General features: G+C 42.8%; 1 protein-coding gene across 1 annotated transcript in view; it reads right to left on the reverse strand.

The window, feature by feature from the left end:
• SLC12A4 (solute carrier family 12 member 4) overlaps positions 1–19,014 on the reverse strand; it is a 246,864-nt gene that overhangs the window by 19,730 nt on the left and 208,120 nt on the right. Inside the window, exons 17-20 of the mRNA XM_066582693.1 lie at positions 16,257–16,425; positions 9,652–9,847; positions 9,295–9,464; positions 4,483–4,614 (exon numbers count right to left, since the gene is read on the reverse strand). Coding sequence (XP_066438790.1) covers positions 4,483–4,614; positions 9,295–9,464; positions 9,652–9,847; positions 16,257–16,425 — 667 coding nt within the window. The remainder of the gene's footprint in view (positions 1–4,482; positions 4,615–9,294; positions 9,465–9,651; positions 9,848–16,256; positions 16,426–19,014) is intronic.

Here is a 19,014-nt window from a genome sequence, read left to right on the forward strand (position 1 = left end):
CCCCAATAGCGGCCCCCGGGCACTAAAAGCGACCCCCAATAGCGGCCCCCAGGCACTGATAGCGACCCCCAATAGCGGCCCCCGGCACTGATAGCGACCCCCAATAGCGGCCCCCGGCACTGATAGCGACCCCCAATAGCTGCCCCCGGCACTGATGGCGACCCCTAATAGCTGCCCCCGGCACTGATAACGACCCCCAATAGCTGCCCCCGGCACTGATAGGGACCCCCAATAGCTGCCCCAGCACTGATAGGGACCCCCAATAGCTGCCCCCGACACTGATAACGACCCCCAATAGCTGCCCCCGGCACTGATAGGGACCCCCAATAGCTGCCCCAGCACTAATAAGGACCCCCAATAGCTGCCCCCGGCACTGATAGGGACCCCCAATAGCTGCCCCAGCACTAATAGGGACCCCCAATAGCTGCCCCAGCACTAATAGGGACCCCCAATAGCTGCCCCAGCACCAATAGGGACCCCCAATAGCTGCCCCAGCACCAATAGGGACCCCCAATAGCTGCCCCAGCACCAATAGGGACCCCCAATAGCTGCCCCAGCACCAATAGGGACCCCCAATAGCTGCCCCAGCACCAATAGGGACCCCCAATAGCTGCCCCAGCACCAATAGGGACCCCCAATAGCTGCCCCAGCACCAATAGGGACCCCCAATAGCTGCCCCAGCACTAATAGGGACCCCCAATAGCTGCCCCAGCACTAATAGGGACCCCCAATAGCTGCCCCAGCACTAATAGGGACCCCCAATAGCTGCCCCAGCACTAATAGGGACCCCCAATAGCTGCCCCAGCACTAATAGGGACCCCCAATAGCTGCCCCAGCACTAATAGGGACCCCCAATAGCTGCCCCAGCACTAATAGGGACCCCCAATAGCTGCCCCAGCACTAATAGGGACCCCCAATAGCTGCCCCAGCACTAATAGGGACCCCCAATAGCTGCCCCAGCACTAATAGGGACCCCCAATAGCTGCCCCAGCACTAATAGGGACCCCCAATAGCTGCCCCAGCACTAATAGGGACCCCCAATAGCTGCCCCAGCACTAATAGGGACCCCCAATAGCTGCCCCAGCACTAATAGGGACCCCCAATAGCTGCCCCAGCACTAATAGGGACCCCCAATAGCTGCCCCAGTACTAATAGGGACCCCCAATAGCTGCCCCAGTAGTAATAGTAACCCCCAATAGCTGCCCCAGTAGTAATAGTAACCCCCAATAGTTGCCCCAGTAGTAATAGTCACACTGCCCAGCCTGGAAGGACTAGTAATAGTGTCTGCCGATACTGCCCCGAGTAGTAATAGTGACCCTCCCCCCACTTACTGCTCAGCTGTGGACAGTCGGCCAGTGGACACCGCTGTCAGGATCGGCTTCAGCACGAGCTCCTGAATGAACTGCACATGCGTGAAGAATCCAAAGCACATTACTGAATGCCAAGAAGCGCTGCTGCGCGACAAGAAGAGAAGACAGTCCAGAGAATTTGTTGTATCCAGGGAAGACGGAATGGTAAGCATAGGGGGAGGGGAACACCTGTTTACGCAAGTATATGACTTCTGTGTGGTTCATTTACAAAGCACACAGTACAAAGTGCTTTGTAATGGCAATACAGAAGTGCATACATGCACTTGTCACGGCAAGACAACCCCTTTAAAGTTTCAGAAATTGCCACAGGTGTTTACTCAATAGGATATCCTCCAATAGTGGCCTGTTGGGGGGTTCCTGAGAACTGGAATTGGGAAATACTGTTCTAATCCATTAGATTTTCCATAAAAAGTGATCCTTATTGCTAACATTAAGGAGAAAACAGACCCTTAAACACAATCAGACGTTAATGTCAGATGTTCATGAGAAGATTGTCAACTGTCTTATAGGTTTCCCACTTGTAAATAATTTGTCAAAATGCTGCAGCATCAGATTTGAGGTTCTATGCAACACTGATCGTGTGAAGCATGGTCTGTATGGGTATTCTGCATGCACTTGCCTCTGACATCCATCTCTGCACAGGTGCTGGTTATTACTGGGTCTGCCTCTAATCTGCATGTTTGCAGTTTTGGTATGGAACGCCTGTGTTGTCGATCATCCAGGACACTATTAGGGATGCTGGAGGTGTATTTAAACTGGCATTTAATTTTCTGAAGTCCCAGTGATACCATCCTTTTGGCTTTTTCTCTGGTTCTGCCACCTTTGTAAGGAAGGGTTTGGTGTTTTTCAGGACTTTGAATTCTGATTTGGATTTAGATTATTCTATGTTAATCCATTAGGCATCTTGACTCAGTAGCAGAATTTGAAAACAAAGTTATCGCTTTCTGACTATGGCTTGATTCGCTCAGTTACTGACTTATCTCTACAGTTGAGACTCTGCTCACCTGACTGCAGTATTGCTGAATCTTTACATTCACAGAATACTAGGAAATCTACTTAGGTTGCGGTACAGGCTAGAGCTATTTTCCTGTCTAGGTGCCGTAATATTCAGGACTGCTTGGCTGATTATAAGAGGTGCCCACTTATCATTGTCCACTTTTTCTGCGCATATTAGATGAGTTTAGAGTTCCCGGATGCCATTTGGGGCAGTTTCTGTAGTGTGACTTTTACACCCACACTTAATGTTTGGTTGTGGCACTTTCTCACTGTAGAATGATGGACTCAAAATTGTTTGGAGATGGCCTTTTAACACCTCCCAGATTGATAGGGAGCAACAGCTACATCTGATGTCTTTCCACCTTGCATTGTGTTAATATGTGTCTGAATGCTCCAGATCAGCAAATTGCCCAAACTTCTGCTTTTACAGAGGTAGTCACACTTGTTGATTATAAATTTAAGGCATTTGATTAGCAGCACCTTGCTGCTACTTACCCTCTTAATTCATATGGAGATAGTAAGACACTAGCTAATTCTTCACACACACTGCACCTGCATTTTAGATTTAGTTTTAAAAACTGACACTGTAATTTGTCATGTTGTTCATCTGAGGTTGTATTTATGTAATTTTAAAGATCTTCTAAGGCCCTTTTTTTTTTTTCTTTAATTATGCCCTGATATGTAAAACCATAAAATTCAATTCGTACTAAGTTTTGATTACATTATATGGTCCAATACATGTTAACATTAAAAAATACAATTTGTTCCACTAGAAACAAGCCTCACATGGCTAAATCGACAGAGAAATAAAAAAAATGTAAAAAAATATTTTTTCCTCCCCGCTTTCAAGACAAAGGAAAATGAAAAAAAAAACAACCTATCGAAAAATCTCTGGTCCTGAATGGGTTTAAGAGGTTATTGAAGTTTTAGCTTTTCGGAAAAACTCCTTCTGCATGTACTCAGTCACTTATGTCTGCTTGTTTCCAGGCTGTAGTCCCAGCGATTGAGCTCTATTATTGGCTGCAGCACCTGTAATGTCTCCCACAGGCTAGGGCAGCCTGTAAAAGTGACAGCAGAGATGAGACCCAAAGTAGCACCGCAGTACACAGCAAAAGTGGGGAGAGAGGAGTAGGTCTCACTGTTATTTTAGTGCATGCAGAAGATGACCCCTTTGATTTTTTTTTAAATGCATCATATCCGCAAAATTATTCTGTTTCTCTTAGGGTGCATTTAGACGACCGGAAGAGCCCGGAGCAGTGCTCTAAGCTCCCGCCCCCTCTCTGCCTCCTCTCCACCCCCCTGCACTATTTTCAATTAGGAGAAGTGGGACGGGGCGGAGATAATTCCCAGAACTTAGCCCCGCCTCGTTCCGCCTCCTCTCATTGCAAATAGTGCAGAGGGGCGGAGAGAGGTGGAGAGGAGGCAGAGAGGGGGCAGGAGCTCAGAGCTCTTCCAGCCTCCTCTCCCTGCAGAGAGAGACGCCGTATAGCGGCTGGGCGTGAAAACCCAGCCAATATACAGTCATCTGAATGCACCCTTAGGCCGAGCTCACACCAACATATTTGAATTGCGGTATTACGCATATATAATATGTTCTAAATCGCAGCAATTCAAATACATTGATTTTAGCCATTACACTCACACCAGTAGTTTTATATGCAATTGAAAAATGCTAATCAGCCGGGGTCCCAAATGGTGGACACCAAACGATCAACTACTGATAATATTGATATTGGATGGATAGGTTATTTGCCTAGAAAACTCCTTTTAATGTAGCACACTCAAAGGAGTGGTCTGATTTAGTCAATTACTTCAACAGACTCACTAAGTCTAAAAATAAAACCGCTTATACTCTCCTCTCTTGGCTCCCGCTGTGTCCAGTTCCGTTCCAGGTTTCCCCTCTTATGCAATGTTAACATGCTACAGCAGCCTCTGAAGTCCCATACATAAGTTGCTGCAGCCTGTAAACTTCATATGAGCGGAGAACTGGGAGAGAGAAGTATAAGCCAGTTTGTTTGTTTGTTTTTTTTATACACGGGAAGACTGTTGAGATAATTAAATAAATTGGACAATCCCTTTAAGTTTAACTACAGGACAACATATTGCATTATCTTACCATTTCAACTACTTCTACTTCAGCATCTATTCTCAGATGATAAAGAAAGATTGCTAGGTCTTTCTTCATTTGGATACTGTTGTCATCCATTTGTGCAACAGTAAAAATTCTCATTCTGCACTTTTTCCAAACCTGCCAAATAGATAGAAAACATTTTATCAACCTCAAATTAAACACAAACTTAAAGGGGTTGTCCCTCGCCGAAACAGGTTTTTTTTTTTTTCAACCCCCCCCCCCCCCCCGTTCGGCGCGAGACAACCCCGATGCAGGGACGTACAGAAAGCTTACCGGAGCGCTTACCTTAATCCCCGCGCTCCGGTGACTTCTATACTTACCTGTGAAGATGGCCGCCGGAATCCTCTTCTTCCGTGGACCGCAGCTCTTCTGTGCGGTCCATTGCCGATTCCAGCCTCCTGATTGGCTGGAATCGGCACGTGACGGGGCGGAGCTACACGGAGTCGGCATCCTGCACGAAAGGCTCCATAGAAGAAAGCAGAAGACCCGGACTGCGCAAGCGCGGCTAATTTGGCCATCGGAGGGCGAAAATTAGTCGGCACCATGGAGACGAGGACGCCAGCAACGGAGCAGGTAAGTAAAAAACTTTTTATAACTTCTGTATGGCTCATAATTAATGCACAATGTATATTACAAAGTGCATTAATATGGCCATCCAGAAGTGTATAGACCCACTTGCTGCCGCGGGACAACCCCTTTAAATCAGACCTGTATTTCAGCGTCAGAGATTCAAGACTGACACTCAGTGCTGGACTGGGTTCTCAGAATTGACTCTGGTGGACCACATTAAAGCTACATGTAAATCTTACCTGTTATTTTAGGTCACTTCCACAAGCAGATTATGTCAAACAGAACTGTATTGCACAGCACACGTGGGCTGCCATTTATCAGTGAGGCTTTTAAAGGACTTTGATATTAATGGCCTATCCTTATGGTAGGCCATCAATAGGTCACTGGAAGGGGGGCCACTCATTTTTTTCAGCAAAAGATGCAGTGACAAGATCAATAGAAATTTGTTTAAACACAGTACAAACATTGTTAACTTTAAAAAAAAACTGTTTGAAGAAAACTTAAAGGGGGTAACAGCCAGGAGCATTTATCACCAAAGCACCAGCTAGGGGAGAAATGCTATGGTAGATCAGTATGGGTTGACCACTGTAGGACATCAACAATTAGAGTTGGACTCTTGGGTCCCCCCCCAGACACAGGATGGAATGGAGTCGACCTCGTTGAGAACTGTGATTAAGGGCTAATTCACACAAACCTTAGGGCTTTCAATCTGCTCATTTAACGCTTTTACTATGTATTTATGGTTTTAACAGGTACGTTTTTTAGTCATAGTGGATAAGTGTTTAAACTGATGAGTCTCACAATGCATGCCTAAGGAAGGAGGAGGATCTTCAAAACGTTGTGGGAGTGTCACCATGTCTGTTCCCAAGTACAGCCTTCCATTCTGCTCTATAGTCCATATTAATCCTTCAGATGTAAAGAGGAGCACGGTAATGATTACAACAGTCTGCGGATTATGTTATAGAAGCTATTTGATACATAAAAGCATTCATTCTTTTATGAAGTTATTGCATGCGTTTATAATGAAAGACTCATGCAATGGAATGTAGCAAGAAAATGCAGGAATCTCTCCGGGTGGTGTGCATTTGTGAAGACTCTATGTGGCATACATTCTACTAGTATCTGATACAACCGGTATTTCCCTCCATTCATCCTGCAAATGTCCTGCATACACACTGTATGCAATTTGGCTGCATGAGTGCATCCCCACTGTGTGAAGGATTATTTTGTCAATTGAGGGGCCCACTGGTAAGCCATTCTAAGCCTGCTGGCATTTGAATTTCTGACACAGATGTGCTACAAGTGCACAAGGATTAGCCTCCTTGCTATTCAATAGGGATAATGCTCAGCATCTCTGTAGAACAGAAATCGCATTCTACTTATTTCTGCAGCAGACATAAGCGCAAAAAGTGAATAAACCACCAATGTTTATTTGCTATTTTCTAAATAAAGATATACTGTAGTCTTAAAAGGGGGTATCCTGCCAAAATAAGTTATGCCCTATCTGAAGGATAGTTGATAAGTATTTGATCTGTAGAGGCGCAATCGTTAGAACTACCACAGATTATGAGAACTTAAATTCCAAGTGTCCCAGAATAAATACAGCAGTAGACATGCATGTGCACTACCACTCCACGTTCGTTGCTCCTTTTATGTGTAAAGTTGTGAGACAGGGTGAGATGTTCTGCCCAGAACAGGATTTTGACCGCCAGACGTAGTAGTTGATTCCTGGTGCCCTTCTGATGGCGAATAAGGGACACAGTAGTTATATTGCCTGAAAAGATAACAGGTTTCCCTTTTAAGTCTGATTCCATACTACGTAAGGCCTCCCAGACTGCCCAAAGTTCTCTAAAGTTGGAAAGACTGGGCTCTAGTGTGGCAGTCCCATGGCCCCTGGGTATTTTTTTCTTGTATATGGGCTCCCCAACTGGTTTTACTTGCATCAGTTGTGAGCAGCACGTGTCGGTCTTGTGTCCATGATGTTGTCTAATAACCTTGCATGGATCACATCAACCACTGTAGTGATTTCTTAACCTGAGGTGGTATCCCAATTCTCCTGTCTAAAGAGGACTGGTGTTTATTCCAAGTCTTCAAAATAAGGGACTGTAAGCATCAGCTATGCAGTTGAGCCCAGGGTATAATATTTATACAGCACGTCATTAACCCCCAAATTTTTATGGCCTCTCTAATTGAGACCGGAGTCTTTTTAGAAAAGGAATTAATGGATTTTAAGACCTGTTTTCTGTCTGATGGGAGAGATAAAATTCTTGGGAGTCATCCTCAACTCTCACTCCCAGTGTTTTTCTATGGTTCTGGGAGAAGGCTAGATTTCTCCCTGTTAACCAGCCAACCTAACGTATCCAGGGTTTCCAAAGTTATCTGTAGATGAGTTTCTAGCCGTTGAGTCGTTTTTGCTCTCAGATAGGGTACAATGGTAATACCTCTATTCAATAGATCACCATCTCCAGAACAACTATAGAAAAAATTCTACGAGCTGAGGAAATGCCAAAGGGGAGACAGGTAAATTGAAAATGGCAGACTATGTTATTAATGTATACTGTAAATCTAAGGAATTTTTGGTAAGATGGAAGGATGGGGATGTGGTAATATGCATCTTTCAGATTTATGGTGATCTTTCATAATGTCTTTCCATAGGAAACCCTTAATTCTTATCTGTGGCTTTCTCCAACAGTTTATTCAGTGCTGGACCGAAAATGTAATGTCCATGAAAGGGTAAAGTGCAGAGCTTGTTTTTTGACACCTTATCGCCTGACCAATACTTAAGCCAGTTGGCTCTTCTAGCGGTGTTACTGAGCACTGCATTACGGGCTCCAAAATGGATTGTTTCAGCAGATGTGTCTGCCATGAATCCCATGACCATTTGTAGCAGTGGTAAGCAGTTGGAAATTTCCTCCCTTGGGGCCTTCAGCTTAATTAGAGAATCCAGGCGGTTAAGCCAGATTATCTTGGACCATGCCACAGATGTAGCCATAATATTTGTCTGAAGACTAAGGAAAAACTCCTCCCAAGACCGTTTCATTAGGTTTTCCACTTTGCTATCCATAGGATCCCTTCTTTGAATAGTTGCAGAATGTCGGAAGACGAAAAAAAGGATTTTTTGCCCTCGTCTGACACGATATCCACGTTCAGACGAATCCATTTCAGATTCATCCCTGTTTGATTCATAAAAAAAAAAAAAAAAAAAAAACGAACTCCGGAAGGAGCTCCCTTCTAGCCTTCTTTGCTGGTTTACGTGGGTCCAGCTGAGGAGGAGGGAGACTGGATACAGAGGACTGGATCTCCTCTCTGACAATATTGCGGATAGCCGCCATCATCGCCACTTGTTCCTCCCTAATAACCTTCGTAATACATTCTACACAAAGTTATTTGATATAATATTCATCTAGGCGTTTCACACATACAGCGTACTTTCTGGGTTTTTTCTTAATATCCGCCCTGGGTTTTTTCAGCTCCCTGTCCTGAAAAACAAGGAGTGTTGCAGAGATTTAGATTACAACCCCCAGTCTACCACCACCATTGGCCCAAAAGGACCAATGACTGTTTGCAGATTTTCAGACATGGCGTGGAGGGATCACAGATGTTCCTTTGTGAAAAAGGTCCTGTGCATAGAAAGATTTCCTGAACTCTCAATGGATTCTGAATCTCACAAGGTTTTCACCGTTAGGCCATGCCTTTTACATTATCAAGCACCAGGCCATGCCCTCTTGCAACATCTGCCATCAGATTCACCTCCTAGCATCATCCGCCATCAGGCCACGCCAGTGGCGCTTTGGACGCAGCTGACGTCGGCACCTTGACCACCAGGGAAGCCTGATCTCACCCTGCGGCAAGTAAATCCTCTTTTTTGGCGACCGCTTTATTCCTCCCCTGCAAGGATAGCAGCGGCCGCAGGCATGAGGAACCCAGAGATCTCAACCCATGCAGTACCGGCATCGGAATGGGTCTGACCTCCTGGGGGAGGCACGGCCTGCATCCACACGGAAGTTGCTCCTGCTGAGTCCTGTAGGGACAGGAAGACACTGGTGATCTGGTGGAAGGGAGGTTCCTTTATACTCTCCTGCTTTCTGTCCCTGCAGAGGTCAAGAGGGCAACCTCCATGTATATGCTGTCATGATGGAGAAAATATACAGTTTTTACATCATCTGCCTTACTCTTAGATAATTTTTTTGAGTTCAAAATATGAATATAAAATCATGAAGGAAATACCTTATGTTGTTTCAATAGGAATGGCAGCAGCATAAGCATTCCACCATCATGCACAATCCACCAGACATCAATATTTCCATCTAGATAACGTTCATGGTTGCTTGGATAGAAAGACACATTTTTAGGTACCATCAGTGCTAAATGAGCAGCGGTTGTACAACGTACAGTCTCTGTGTGAGGAAAAAAAAACAGCCACTGATTCAAATGTTGTGCTAAGGGGGTTATCTTACTATTGGAGCAATATCAGATCTAGCACCAGAGAACAGACTCATCAATAATATTCAAGTGCTATGCCAAAACATGTGGGAATGTCTCTTTGAACTAGTTTATAACTGAAGCAAAATATTTAAGACTTGCCAATAAAGGTTTTCCATGAACGTGGATCTTCACTTTGTCTCCAGCCATAAGGCCATCCTAACATTACAGTATTGTGCTTCATTCCTCCAAGTCCACATGACTGTATCAAATGTGAAATTCCTTCTCTTATTTTATTGGCAACCACTACTTGGCAGAAACCTTTGACTTTCTCTATTTCCATCATATTTTTTATGGTCTGAAATAAGAAAAACATGTTTTATTGGTAATGGAAAGACTTCAGAACAAAGACTAAACTCAAAACATTTAACATGAACGTGGATATCAAGAAAACTGGTAGGTCCATTTAGTCTGCACTTAGTATTCTGTTTGAACAGGATTATAAAAAAAATTCCACCTAAAAAGGAAAAAATGACCATATATCAACGTTAGTCAATTTTATTTTTCTATTTTTGTAGCAGCTAGCATTTTTCAGTTATGTTTTTGTGCCCATATACTTTAGCAACTTACTATAAAACCAGCAGGGTCATTCCGTGTCAGTTCAACCAACGCTCCCGGTTGACCATCTCAGATTTCAATGAAACTTTTGCACAAAGATAGACCCTGACCCTAAACTAAGATAGCCAGAATATTAGGCTTCAAAGTGCTTTGGTTCACGAGCTACAGGTCTTAATCTAGGGGGTTGTCATGTGATTACAGCGCGCAACCTGAAAAAAGTGGCGATTTCAATCCATTGCCAAGCCAGTTCCAATGACTCTAGAGCAATGAAACTTCACACACTAGGAGAACTTTTGGTGCTGAATCCAGCTAAGCTACTCAGACTGCCACTCTTATCATTCTGCCACCATTGCATGTCAAAGTAGCTGAAAAATTCTATCGCGCAAAATAAAACTCATTTTAAGCAGTAATAACTCATAATCAATGCAATCCAACTCAGCTCTGAATTTATCAATGTGTACTCCATAGAAATGTTTCTCATTATTCACATTATGGACCCAAAAGGATGCATATAGCTCTTAAGATACAATGAGTCAAAAATGGCAAAAAACACTTTTTTGCTAATTTTTCCCCTTTTCAAAGGCGAAAATCGGAATGTACTTTATTTTTATTTTTTTCATTTTTGTTCTATTTGGAAGAGAATTTTTTGCTCTACAAGATTCGATGTTTTTCATTTTGTTCCCAGACCTTCTAGATGGGAAAATATAAATGCCTGTGAAGGTCCTATGCACTTGCGGAGGTCAAATAATAAAATAAGTGTAAGTTTTGCATGCATGTATAATTAGTTTAGAAATCATGAGAAGGTAAATTATTTTTGGAATGAGACAACTTTTTGTGCTCAAGAAACTTATGTGATCAAAAATTGCATGGCGAGTTCAGGTGAGCCACAAGCTTTGGCCTAAGATGGTCAGAATATCATTGAGTGTTGCATGATTGTGGTATATTACAGTGATCACTGGGATTATTTAGCACTCTATCCATATTGGATACTAAGATGATCTAAGGCTAGCATTTGTGTAATAAATAACTAGTTATTTATTACACAAATGCTAGCCTTAGATCATCTTAGTATCCAATATGGATAGAGTGCTAAATAAGCCCAGTGATCACTGTAATATACCACAATCATTATGCAACACTCAATGATATTCTGACCATCTTAGGCCAAAGCTTGTGGCTCACCTGAACTCGCCATGCAATTTTTGATCACATAAGTTTCTTGAGCACAAAACGTTGTCTCATTCCAAAAATAATTTACCTTCTCATGATTTCTAAACTAATTATACATGCATGCAAAACTTACACTTATTTTATTATTTGACCTCCGCAAGTGCATAGGACCTTCACAGGCATTTATATTTTCCCATCTAGGTGGTCTGGGAACAAAATGAAAAACATCGAATCTTGTAGAGCAAAAAATTCTCTTCCAAATAGAAAAGTGGAAAAAAAAAAATGGAGTACATTCCGATTTTCGCCTTTGAAAAAGGGAAAAATTAGCAAAAAAGGGTTTTTTGCCATTTTTGACTCATTGTATCTTAAGAGCTATGCATCCTTTTAGGTCCATAATGTGAACAATGAAAAAACATTTCTATGGAGTACACATTGATAAATTCAGAGCTGAGTTGGATTGCATTGATTATGAGTTATTACTGCTTAAAATATGACTTATTTTGCGCGATATCATTCTGCCACCATTGCATGTCAAAGTAGCTGAAAAATTCTAAGAGTGGCAGTCTGAGTAGCTTAGCTGGATTCAGCACCAAAAGTTCTCCTAGTGTGTGAAGTTTCATTGCTCTAGAGTCATTGGAACTGGCTTGGCAATGGATTGAAATCGCCACTTTTTTCAGGTTGCGCGCTGTAATCACATGACAACCCCCTAGATTAAGACCTGTAGCTCGTGAACTAAAGCACTCTGAAGCCTAATATTCTGGCTATCTTAGTTTAGGGTCAGGGTCTATCTTTGTGCAAAGTTTCATTTAAATCTGAGATAGTCGACCGGGAGCGTTGGTTGAACTGACACGGAATGACCCAGGATCTAGTTATCCCTTGAACATGATAAATGACAGTTTGTCATCAGTTTTTAAGAAGCTACATCTAATCTAATATTTTTAAAAAAAAGTCTACAGGCTTTTTCTTCCAGCACACTGACTGCTTTGGTGGATGATTTTGGTGTCATTCGATAGATACATCCTCACCAATGCCGTATAATCATAACATTTCAGTTAGATACACTGAGTGACCTGTCGGAAAAGGTCAAAGTTGCTATGTCAAGTCTGGCGCCGTTATGCTTCAGCCAATAACCGCTAGGGAGAATCAAGCGTTGCTAAGCGACGTTCTTATCAAGTGCTTACCTGTTTTGGCTGTTGCCATGTCCTGAAATCGTGGAAGATCAAGCCACGGACGGCGAACAGCTCAAGCCGAATCCTTGGCTCGACCGGTCTTAAAGTTTTTACAACCATTTCTACAAACATTTTATGTTCGCAAAGCGAACATCGGGTCTCTTAGTAAACTCGAAAGTGATACCAACGATGGGATCAGCCTACCCTCTCGTGAATAGGTCGTATCAACTTAGTAAAAATGACAATTTTGCCTCGCCTTCTATATCTTTTCAGGTGTCTGCCCATAAAGGTCCCCGCAAACAATATGAAGGAAATGCAAAAATCTATCTTCCACTTTATATGGAGGAACAAAAGACCCAGAATAAAACAAAAAGTTATCTACTATCACAAACGAGTCAGGGGACTGTCAGTCCCGAATCTAAGAAAGTATTTTATGGCAGCTCAGTTATCACAAATTCCCCCCATATTTGCAAGTACAAGGAGGCCTCTGTGGGCAGATCTGGAGGCAACCCTTCTGGCCCCGGTAGAACTTGGGACAATTTTCTGAGATAAAAGGTATAAAACCCATGAGCGTACAACATTTATCACTGCTGACATGTCACCTTTTTCTGATTTGGAGGAAAAAACAGGTTTAAATACTCTATGATGTCACCTCTCCCGGCTTTGCTGCCTATTATCCCTAACCAAGTATTCGTCCTAAGCTCTTGAGAGGATAGTTTTCCATGGTGGCGGGCTAGAGGGGTCGTCCTACTCTACCATTTTATGCCGCACGGCAAACTCATCACACCACAACTGATAGATAAATATTCAACCCCAGAACACCTCTGGTTGCAATTGGGACAAATCTATAGCTTCCTCTGTTCCGTGGTAGGAACCACTAATACTACGTTCACTCCCACAGAGTTTGAGAGAACCTGTATGTGGTCCCTATTGCAAATGGGCAAAATCTCAATTTTTCATTTTTCACACTACTGACTAAGTGTAATAGTCTGACACTGATTTGTAGAGAAAACTTTTCAGTATTCATTTCATTACCACAGACCACATTATAATGTAGAGTAACTCCTATATATAGATATATCACACGAGATTCACCATTTATAGTAAGTGATGGACATGGCTTGCTCTGTAACCTGTGCAGGGAGAGCTAAGAACAATTTCCTACAGAAGTCAATGTTTTAGACAATGAAGTAAAGGAGTACCAGCATGCTAGGCAGGATGAGGCAACAACAGTAAGGCTGGGTTCACACGGGGCGTAATTGCAGCGGAACGTCCGTGTGGACTTTCTACACGGACATTCCGCCCACAGCTTTAATAACGGGATTAGCCAGCAAAGTGGCCAAGATTTGCAAAAATCTCGTCCACACACCAAGCCGCACTAAAATTGACAGGCCGGGCGGAACTCAAAGACACAGCATGTCAATTCTTTTCCCATTTCCGCGGTGGCCCCTCTCTTCTCTATGGAGAGAGAGATGGCTGCAACGGTATGCAGGCGAAGCCACTCCAAAATCCGCAACAAAAGGCCGCCTGGTTTTGAAGCTGCATTTTTCCCGTGGAAATCTTGCTGTATTTATGTGCGAGATTTTTGGGATGCCATTTTTTTTATGGGGAGATTATTTGCTTAATGCATTGCGTTAGTGGAGGAATGACTGCCTTCATTTTTGTCTTGCATTAATTCAACAATTTTTCCTAGGTGTTTTAGGGAAAGTAGGACACCTGACTATATACTATCATTTAATCTCTTTGGAGGCCTTTGGACCCAAGAGGTGGCTTTTAGACTTCGAAAACCTATTCATTAACCTCGTCCCGCTATAGGACGTACAGTTACATCCCGCTTGGTCAGGGTATGCATGAAGAGAGATTGTGTGGCTCTCTCACAATACATCATGGGTGCAGGCTGTTTTTCACAGCTGACACCAGGCAGAAATAGCTCCGATCAGCCTCACAGCCAATTGCGGTTGTAACCCGTTAAATGTCGCTGTCAATTCTGACAGCAGCATTTAAATCCTCCAAACGATATTTGGGTGTCCCGTACGCACGCGCGCGGCCCCCCCCCCCCCCCCCCCCCCATGGCAGCCGGGGGCCTTCTGAAAGACCCCAGGGTTGTCTTGGCAGTAGAATTCAAAAATGGTACCAACACAAACTACAGAATGTCCCGCAAAAAAAGGAGCCCTCGCACAACTATGTCGACGGATGAAGAAAAAAGTTTATGTACCCAGAATATGGTGGCAGAAAATATTTTTTTTTAAAAAGGTCTAATTAAAAAAAAAAAAAATGCTACAGCCAAAAAAAAAAAAAAAAAAAGAAAACAAAACTAAGTTTGTTATCGTAGTAATTGTACTGACCCATAGAATAAAGTTATCATGTAATTTTTGTTGTGGTTTGTGCACCGTAGAAACAAGATACACCATAAGATGGCGAAAGTCTGGGGGTTTTGTTATTTTACTCCACTTAGAATTTTTAAAACGTTTTCCAGTACATTATATGGTAATTAAATAGTATCATTAAAAATACTACTCGTCCCTCTAAAAACAAGCCCTCATACAGCTATGTTGATGAATAAAGAAGTTACGATTTAAAAAAAAAAGGGGGGGGAGGGGAGATAGACTCACATGGTTTGATCAAAATATGCACCAAGAACCTTGCATCTTTGTGTTGTTAGTATAAACAGTTGTGCAATTTTATTCTGTTGAGGCTCATTTAGATGCAACGATCATCACTTCAAGTTAGTTGAAAGTGCCAAAAGTGAGCTATAGTTTTGCTTTAAAAAATCATTTAAACCTAAGAATCATCATTTGAAAATGGACGATAAAAGATAATTAAACGATTGTTTGAATGGCATGTGCATCAGTGAGGGTTAAAAAACGAGGTAAAAATTGTTAAAACGACTAAACAAGTTTCATTTAAACCAAATAATAAGCGAACTACCAAATGATGGATTTTAAGTGGACTGAAAGACAACGATGAACTAATGACTAACTAAAAGTGCACGACGGGCATGCGCTTACACAACGATTATCACTCAATTTCGACAATGAATTTTGAGTGATGATCGTTACGTCTAAATGGGTTTTTCGTTTCTGTCCATTGTGTAAACGGCCAATGATTTCTGCTGTAAAAGGTCTCCAATTTCTATTAAAAGCAACTAAGGAAAGATGGTGAACATAGTAATATACAGACAAAATAAAAATAAATAAAATCTACCGATCAGAAAATAGTTAGAAAAATAAAACCAGCTAGTGAGGCATTTTTAATTAGTAAAGGAAATATAAAAGAAATTCCATCCAAATGTGGAAACCACCTGGAGCACAAATTGACTTCTGTCAAATGAGAAGGTAAAATCCGCAGGAAATCTGCTCCAAAATCCAAGCTAAAATTAAACCATTTTCTGTGGATTTGGCTCAGATTTATCACTGCGGATTTCCTGTGAAAAAATTCATAGCAAATACTCAATATGTGAACAAACTAAAACGAGTAGAAATTTTACAATATTCAAAAGGAAACCATGTCCACATGCCAAATTATCATCAACAATGGCTAGCTGAGTAATTTTCATGCAAAACCATTAGGGGCCAAGTTACATGGATCGTCCATATTTTTGACAGGGGAGTTCTTGTCAAACATTAAGCAACAGTTGTTTAGATTTATTAATTGCCCAAGGCCCCTTCTCTCCAAAGGGATCCCCTCTTCAGGGCCAATACAGTCTGCATGAGGCCTAAAATACGCTAGCAATGGTAATTATCAAAAATACACAATTGGTACATAAAAACTACAATTATAGATATGAACAATTTTTGTACTGATTCCTACTTGGTCAGCAGCTTGTACTTCTCCATAGCTCTCCAAGAAGTTACCCTGTATTGCAGACCCAATAATAGTTAACCCTTTCCCGGCTTTCAGCTGAGAGGCAAATGTGAGCAGGCGTGGATATTTAACATGTAAATCCTCATCCAGTTTTAGCAGAACTAGCAGCTGAGGCCTAAAAGATAAACATAAGCCATCACATTTAAATGAGTTAGCGCAACTGTTTGTTTATAAGTCTTGAGACCAGAGTGGAGGAGTAATATTACCTAGTGCCTTCCTCTGTGGCTGTACTACTGTGGATCTTCCTCTTACTGAGTTCCCTCTGCAGCTTCCAAGATAGTTGCTGCATGAGGTCATCATCAATCCCGTCTGCAGTAGGTAGTTTGACACTTCTTGATTGGCCAGAACTGCTCCAATGAGCAGTGCAGGCAAATCAGAGCAATGTGCAGTGTCTTAGACTACCAAGACACTTACAATGCACAGTCAGCATCGAGTAGTGAAGGCCATCTTGGAAAACCCAAGAAAAGCCCCAGGAATACACAGATCCGTGGGAGTATGGCCATAGGGGAGTAAACCGGTAACATTACTCCAGCTCTCTAGTCGCTTTAATCAATTCCTCATGGTTATCACTATTTCTGCCTGTTGTCATTCAATAGAAACCTTAATTGTTAGCTTTCAGAAGTTAAAAAAAAACAAAACACTTTGCTGTTCATGTGAGAGACACGCAGGCGCAGAAGCGATCAGGCTCGGTTCACACATTGAAGTCACACCACAGTCTAGCTGCGCCTATGATTGGTTGAAACTGTGCCAACATGTAGAGTGAAAAGACTTTTGGAGTGGAAACAAAGGATCTGCAGTGATAGTCTTTATACATGTAATATTTTAAAAATGGGAATAACTCTTGAGAGGATACATTCCCCTTAGACTGTCAATACAGTTTTTATTTTGTAAGAATTGCAACCTATACTCCAAATTTAAATCTGTGGCATTTCACCATCGCATTGATTTCAAAGGAAATCCTTGCTATAGCTCATTTGCAGCTTGCGGATTTTAAATCAATGTCATGGGGAAAAAAATTAATTGACAGAAATTCTTGATGCCGATTCCATGTAAAGAAAATCGGCAAGCAGACAAGCTCCGAATTTCTGACAGGGACTTTGAAGTCTCATTCACAAGATCAAAATCTGCATTGAAAAATCCCACATGGATTTCTCTCAAAGGGGTTGTGTCGGCTTAGGAAAAGGGTCTACTGCTTTCAGGAACAATGATGAAACAGTCCATGACCTGTGCCTGGTGTTGGGGTTCAGCTTTATTCAAGAGAATGAGGATGAGCTGCACTGCCAGACAGTCCATGAAGTGATGGGATGCCGTTTCTGGGAAACAGCAGACCCATTTTTATAGTCCTAGACTACTCATTTAACAAATAGGTAGTTGAAAAAATAAATAAAGTTCAGTTTCTTTTACACTTCCTTATATGTGGAATGATTCCGCTGCAATATTTTGCAGGCAGAATCCATCCCGGCCGTGGGCAGGAGGCCTTATGCATTGTATAGCTTCACTTCGTTTATTTTTTTGGTTTTGTTCTATGGTGTTCAGTATATGGGATTAAGGGCATGAATTCTATTCTGTGGGTCTGTACAATTATGGCGATACCAAATCTATCAACCATATTTTTCAGACTCTAAAATCTTCCTAAAACGTGTGTGCATACTGTAGTCTGGAGTTAAGAGAATCTGCAATTGCCAGACCTCCCTGAAGCCTCCCTCACACGGGGCGTTTGCAGAAACGCAGCGTTTTTCAATGCTGCGTTACTGCAGAGTCCGCCCCGTTTCAGCAGCGCTGACATATTTTATGCCAGCGTTTTGGCTGAGCTTTCAGCTCGGCTGAAAACGCAGCCAAGAATGCTGAAAAAAAAAAAAAATGAAAAGCAATACTCACCTAGCAGCTGCAGTCCGGGTTGCGGTCGCTGGTCTCTGCCGCTGATCCGGGCTTTCTCGGCACCCAAGTCTATTGCCGGAGGCCAGGTTTGAGAAGCCTGCCTCTGGCAATAGAGTGCTGTGATTGGTTGTCGGTGCTTGCTCGATGCCCAATCACAGCCCTTCATTGACTGTCTCAGCCAATCAGAGCTTGCTGGCGCTGATTGGCTGAGACAGTCAATGAAGGGCTGTGATTGGGCATCGAGCGTGCCGACAACCAATCACAGCACTCTATTGCCGGAGGCAGGGTTCTCAAACCTGGCCTACGGCAATAGACTTGTGAATGCAGGGGAAGCACGGATCAGCGGCAGAGACCAGCAGCCGCGACCCAGGCTGCAGCGGCTAGGTAAGTATTACTTTCTTTTTTTTCCCTCTATCTAGCTGGGACTGATTTTCGGGGTAGGGCTTCTATTGCAAGACCTCACCTCGAAAATCGGCGAGCGGTTGACGCTGCTAAAAATGCGGCACCAAGTGTTACCGCGTTTTCAGCAGTGCTAAAACGGCTCCCCATTCATTTCAATGGGCGACGCAGGGCTGAAAACGCCCCAAAATAGAACATGCATCGCTGTCAAAGCGCAGCGTTGGAAGGCGCTGCGTTTTCAGCCCTGTGTGAGCAGCCCCATTGAAATGAATGGGAGTGTTGTACAGCGTTTAGCGCTGGGCTCAAAAGGCAGCGCTAAACGCTATATAAAACGCCCTGTGTGAGGGAGGCCTAACTGTTTCCTTAAAGAGACCATCTCTAGATTTTTTTTTTCCATTATGTAACCAGCCACCTAGTATATATAAAT

This window comes from Eleutherodactylus coqui, chromosome 11, assembly GCF_035609145.1.
Source record: "Eleutherodactylus coqui strain aEleCoq1 chromosome 11, aEleCoq1.hap1, whole genome shotgun sequence".
NCBI lineage: Eukaryota > Metazoa > Chordata > Amphibia > Anura > Eleutherodactylidae > Eleutherodactylus > Eleutherodactylus coqui.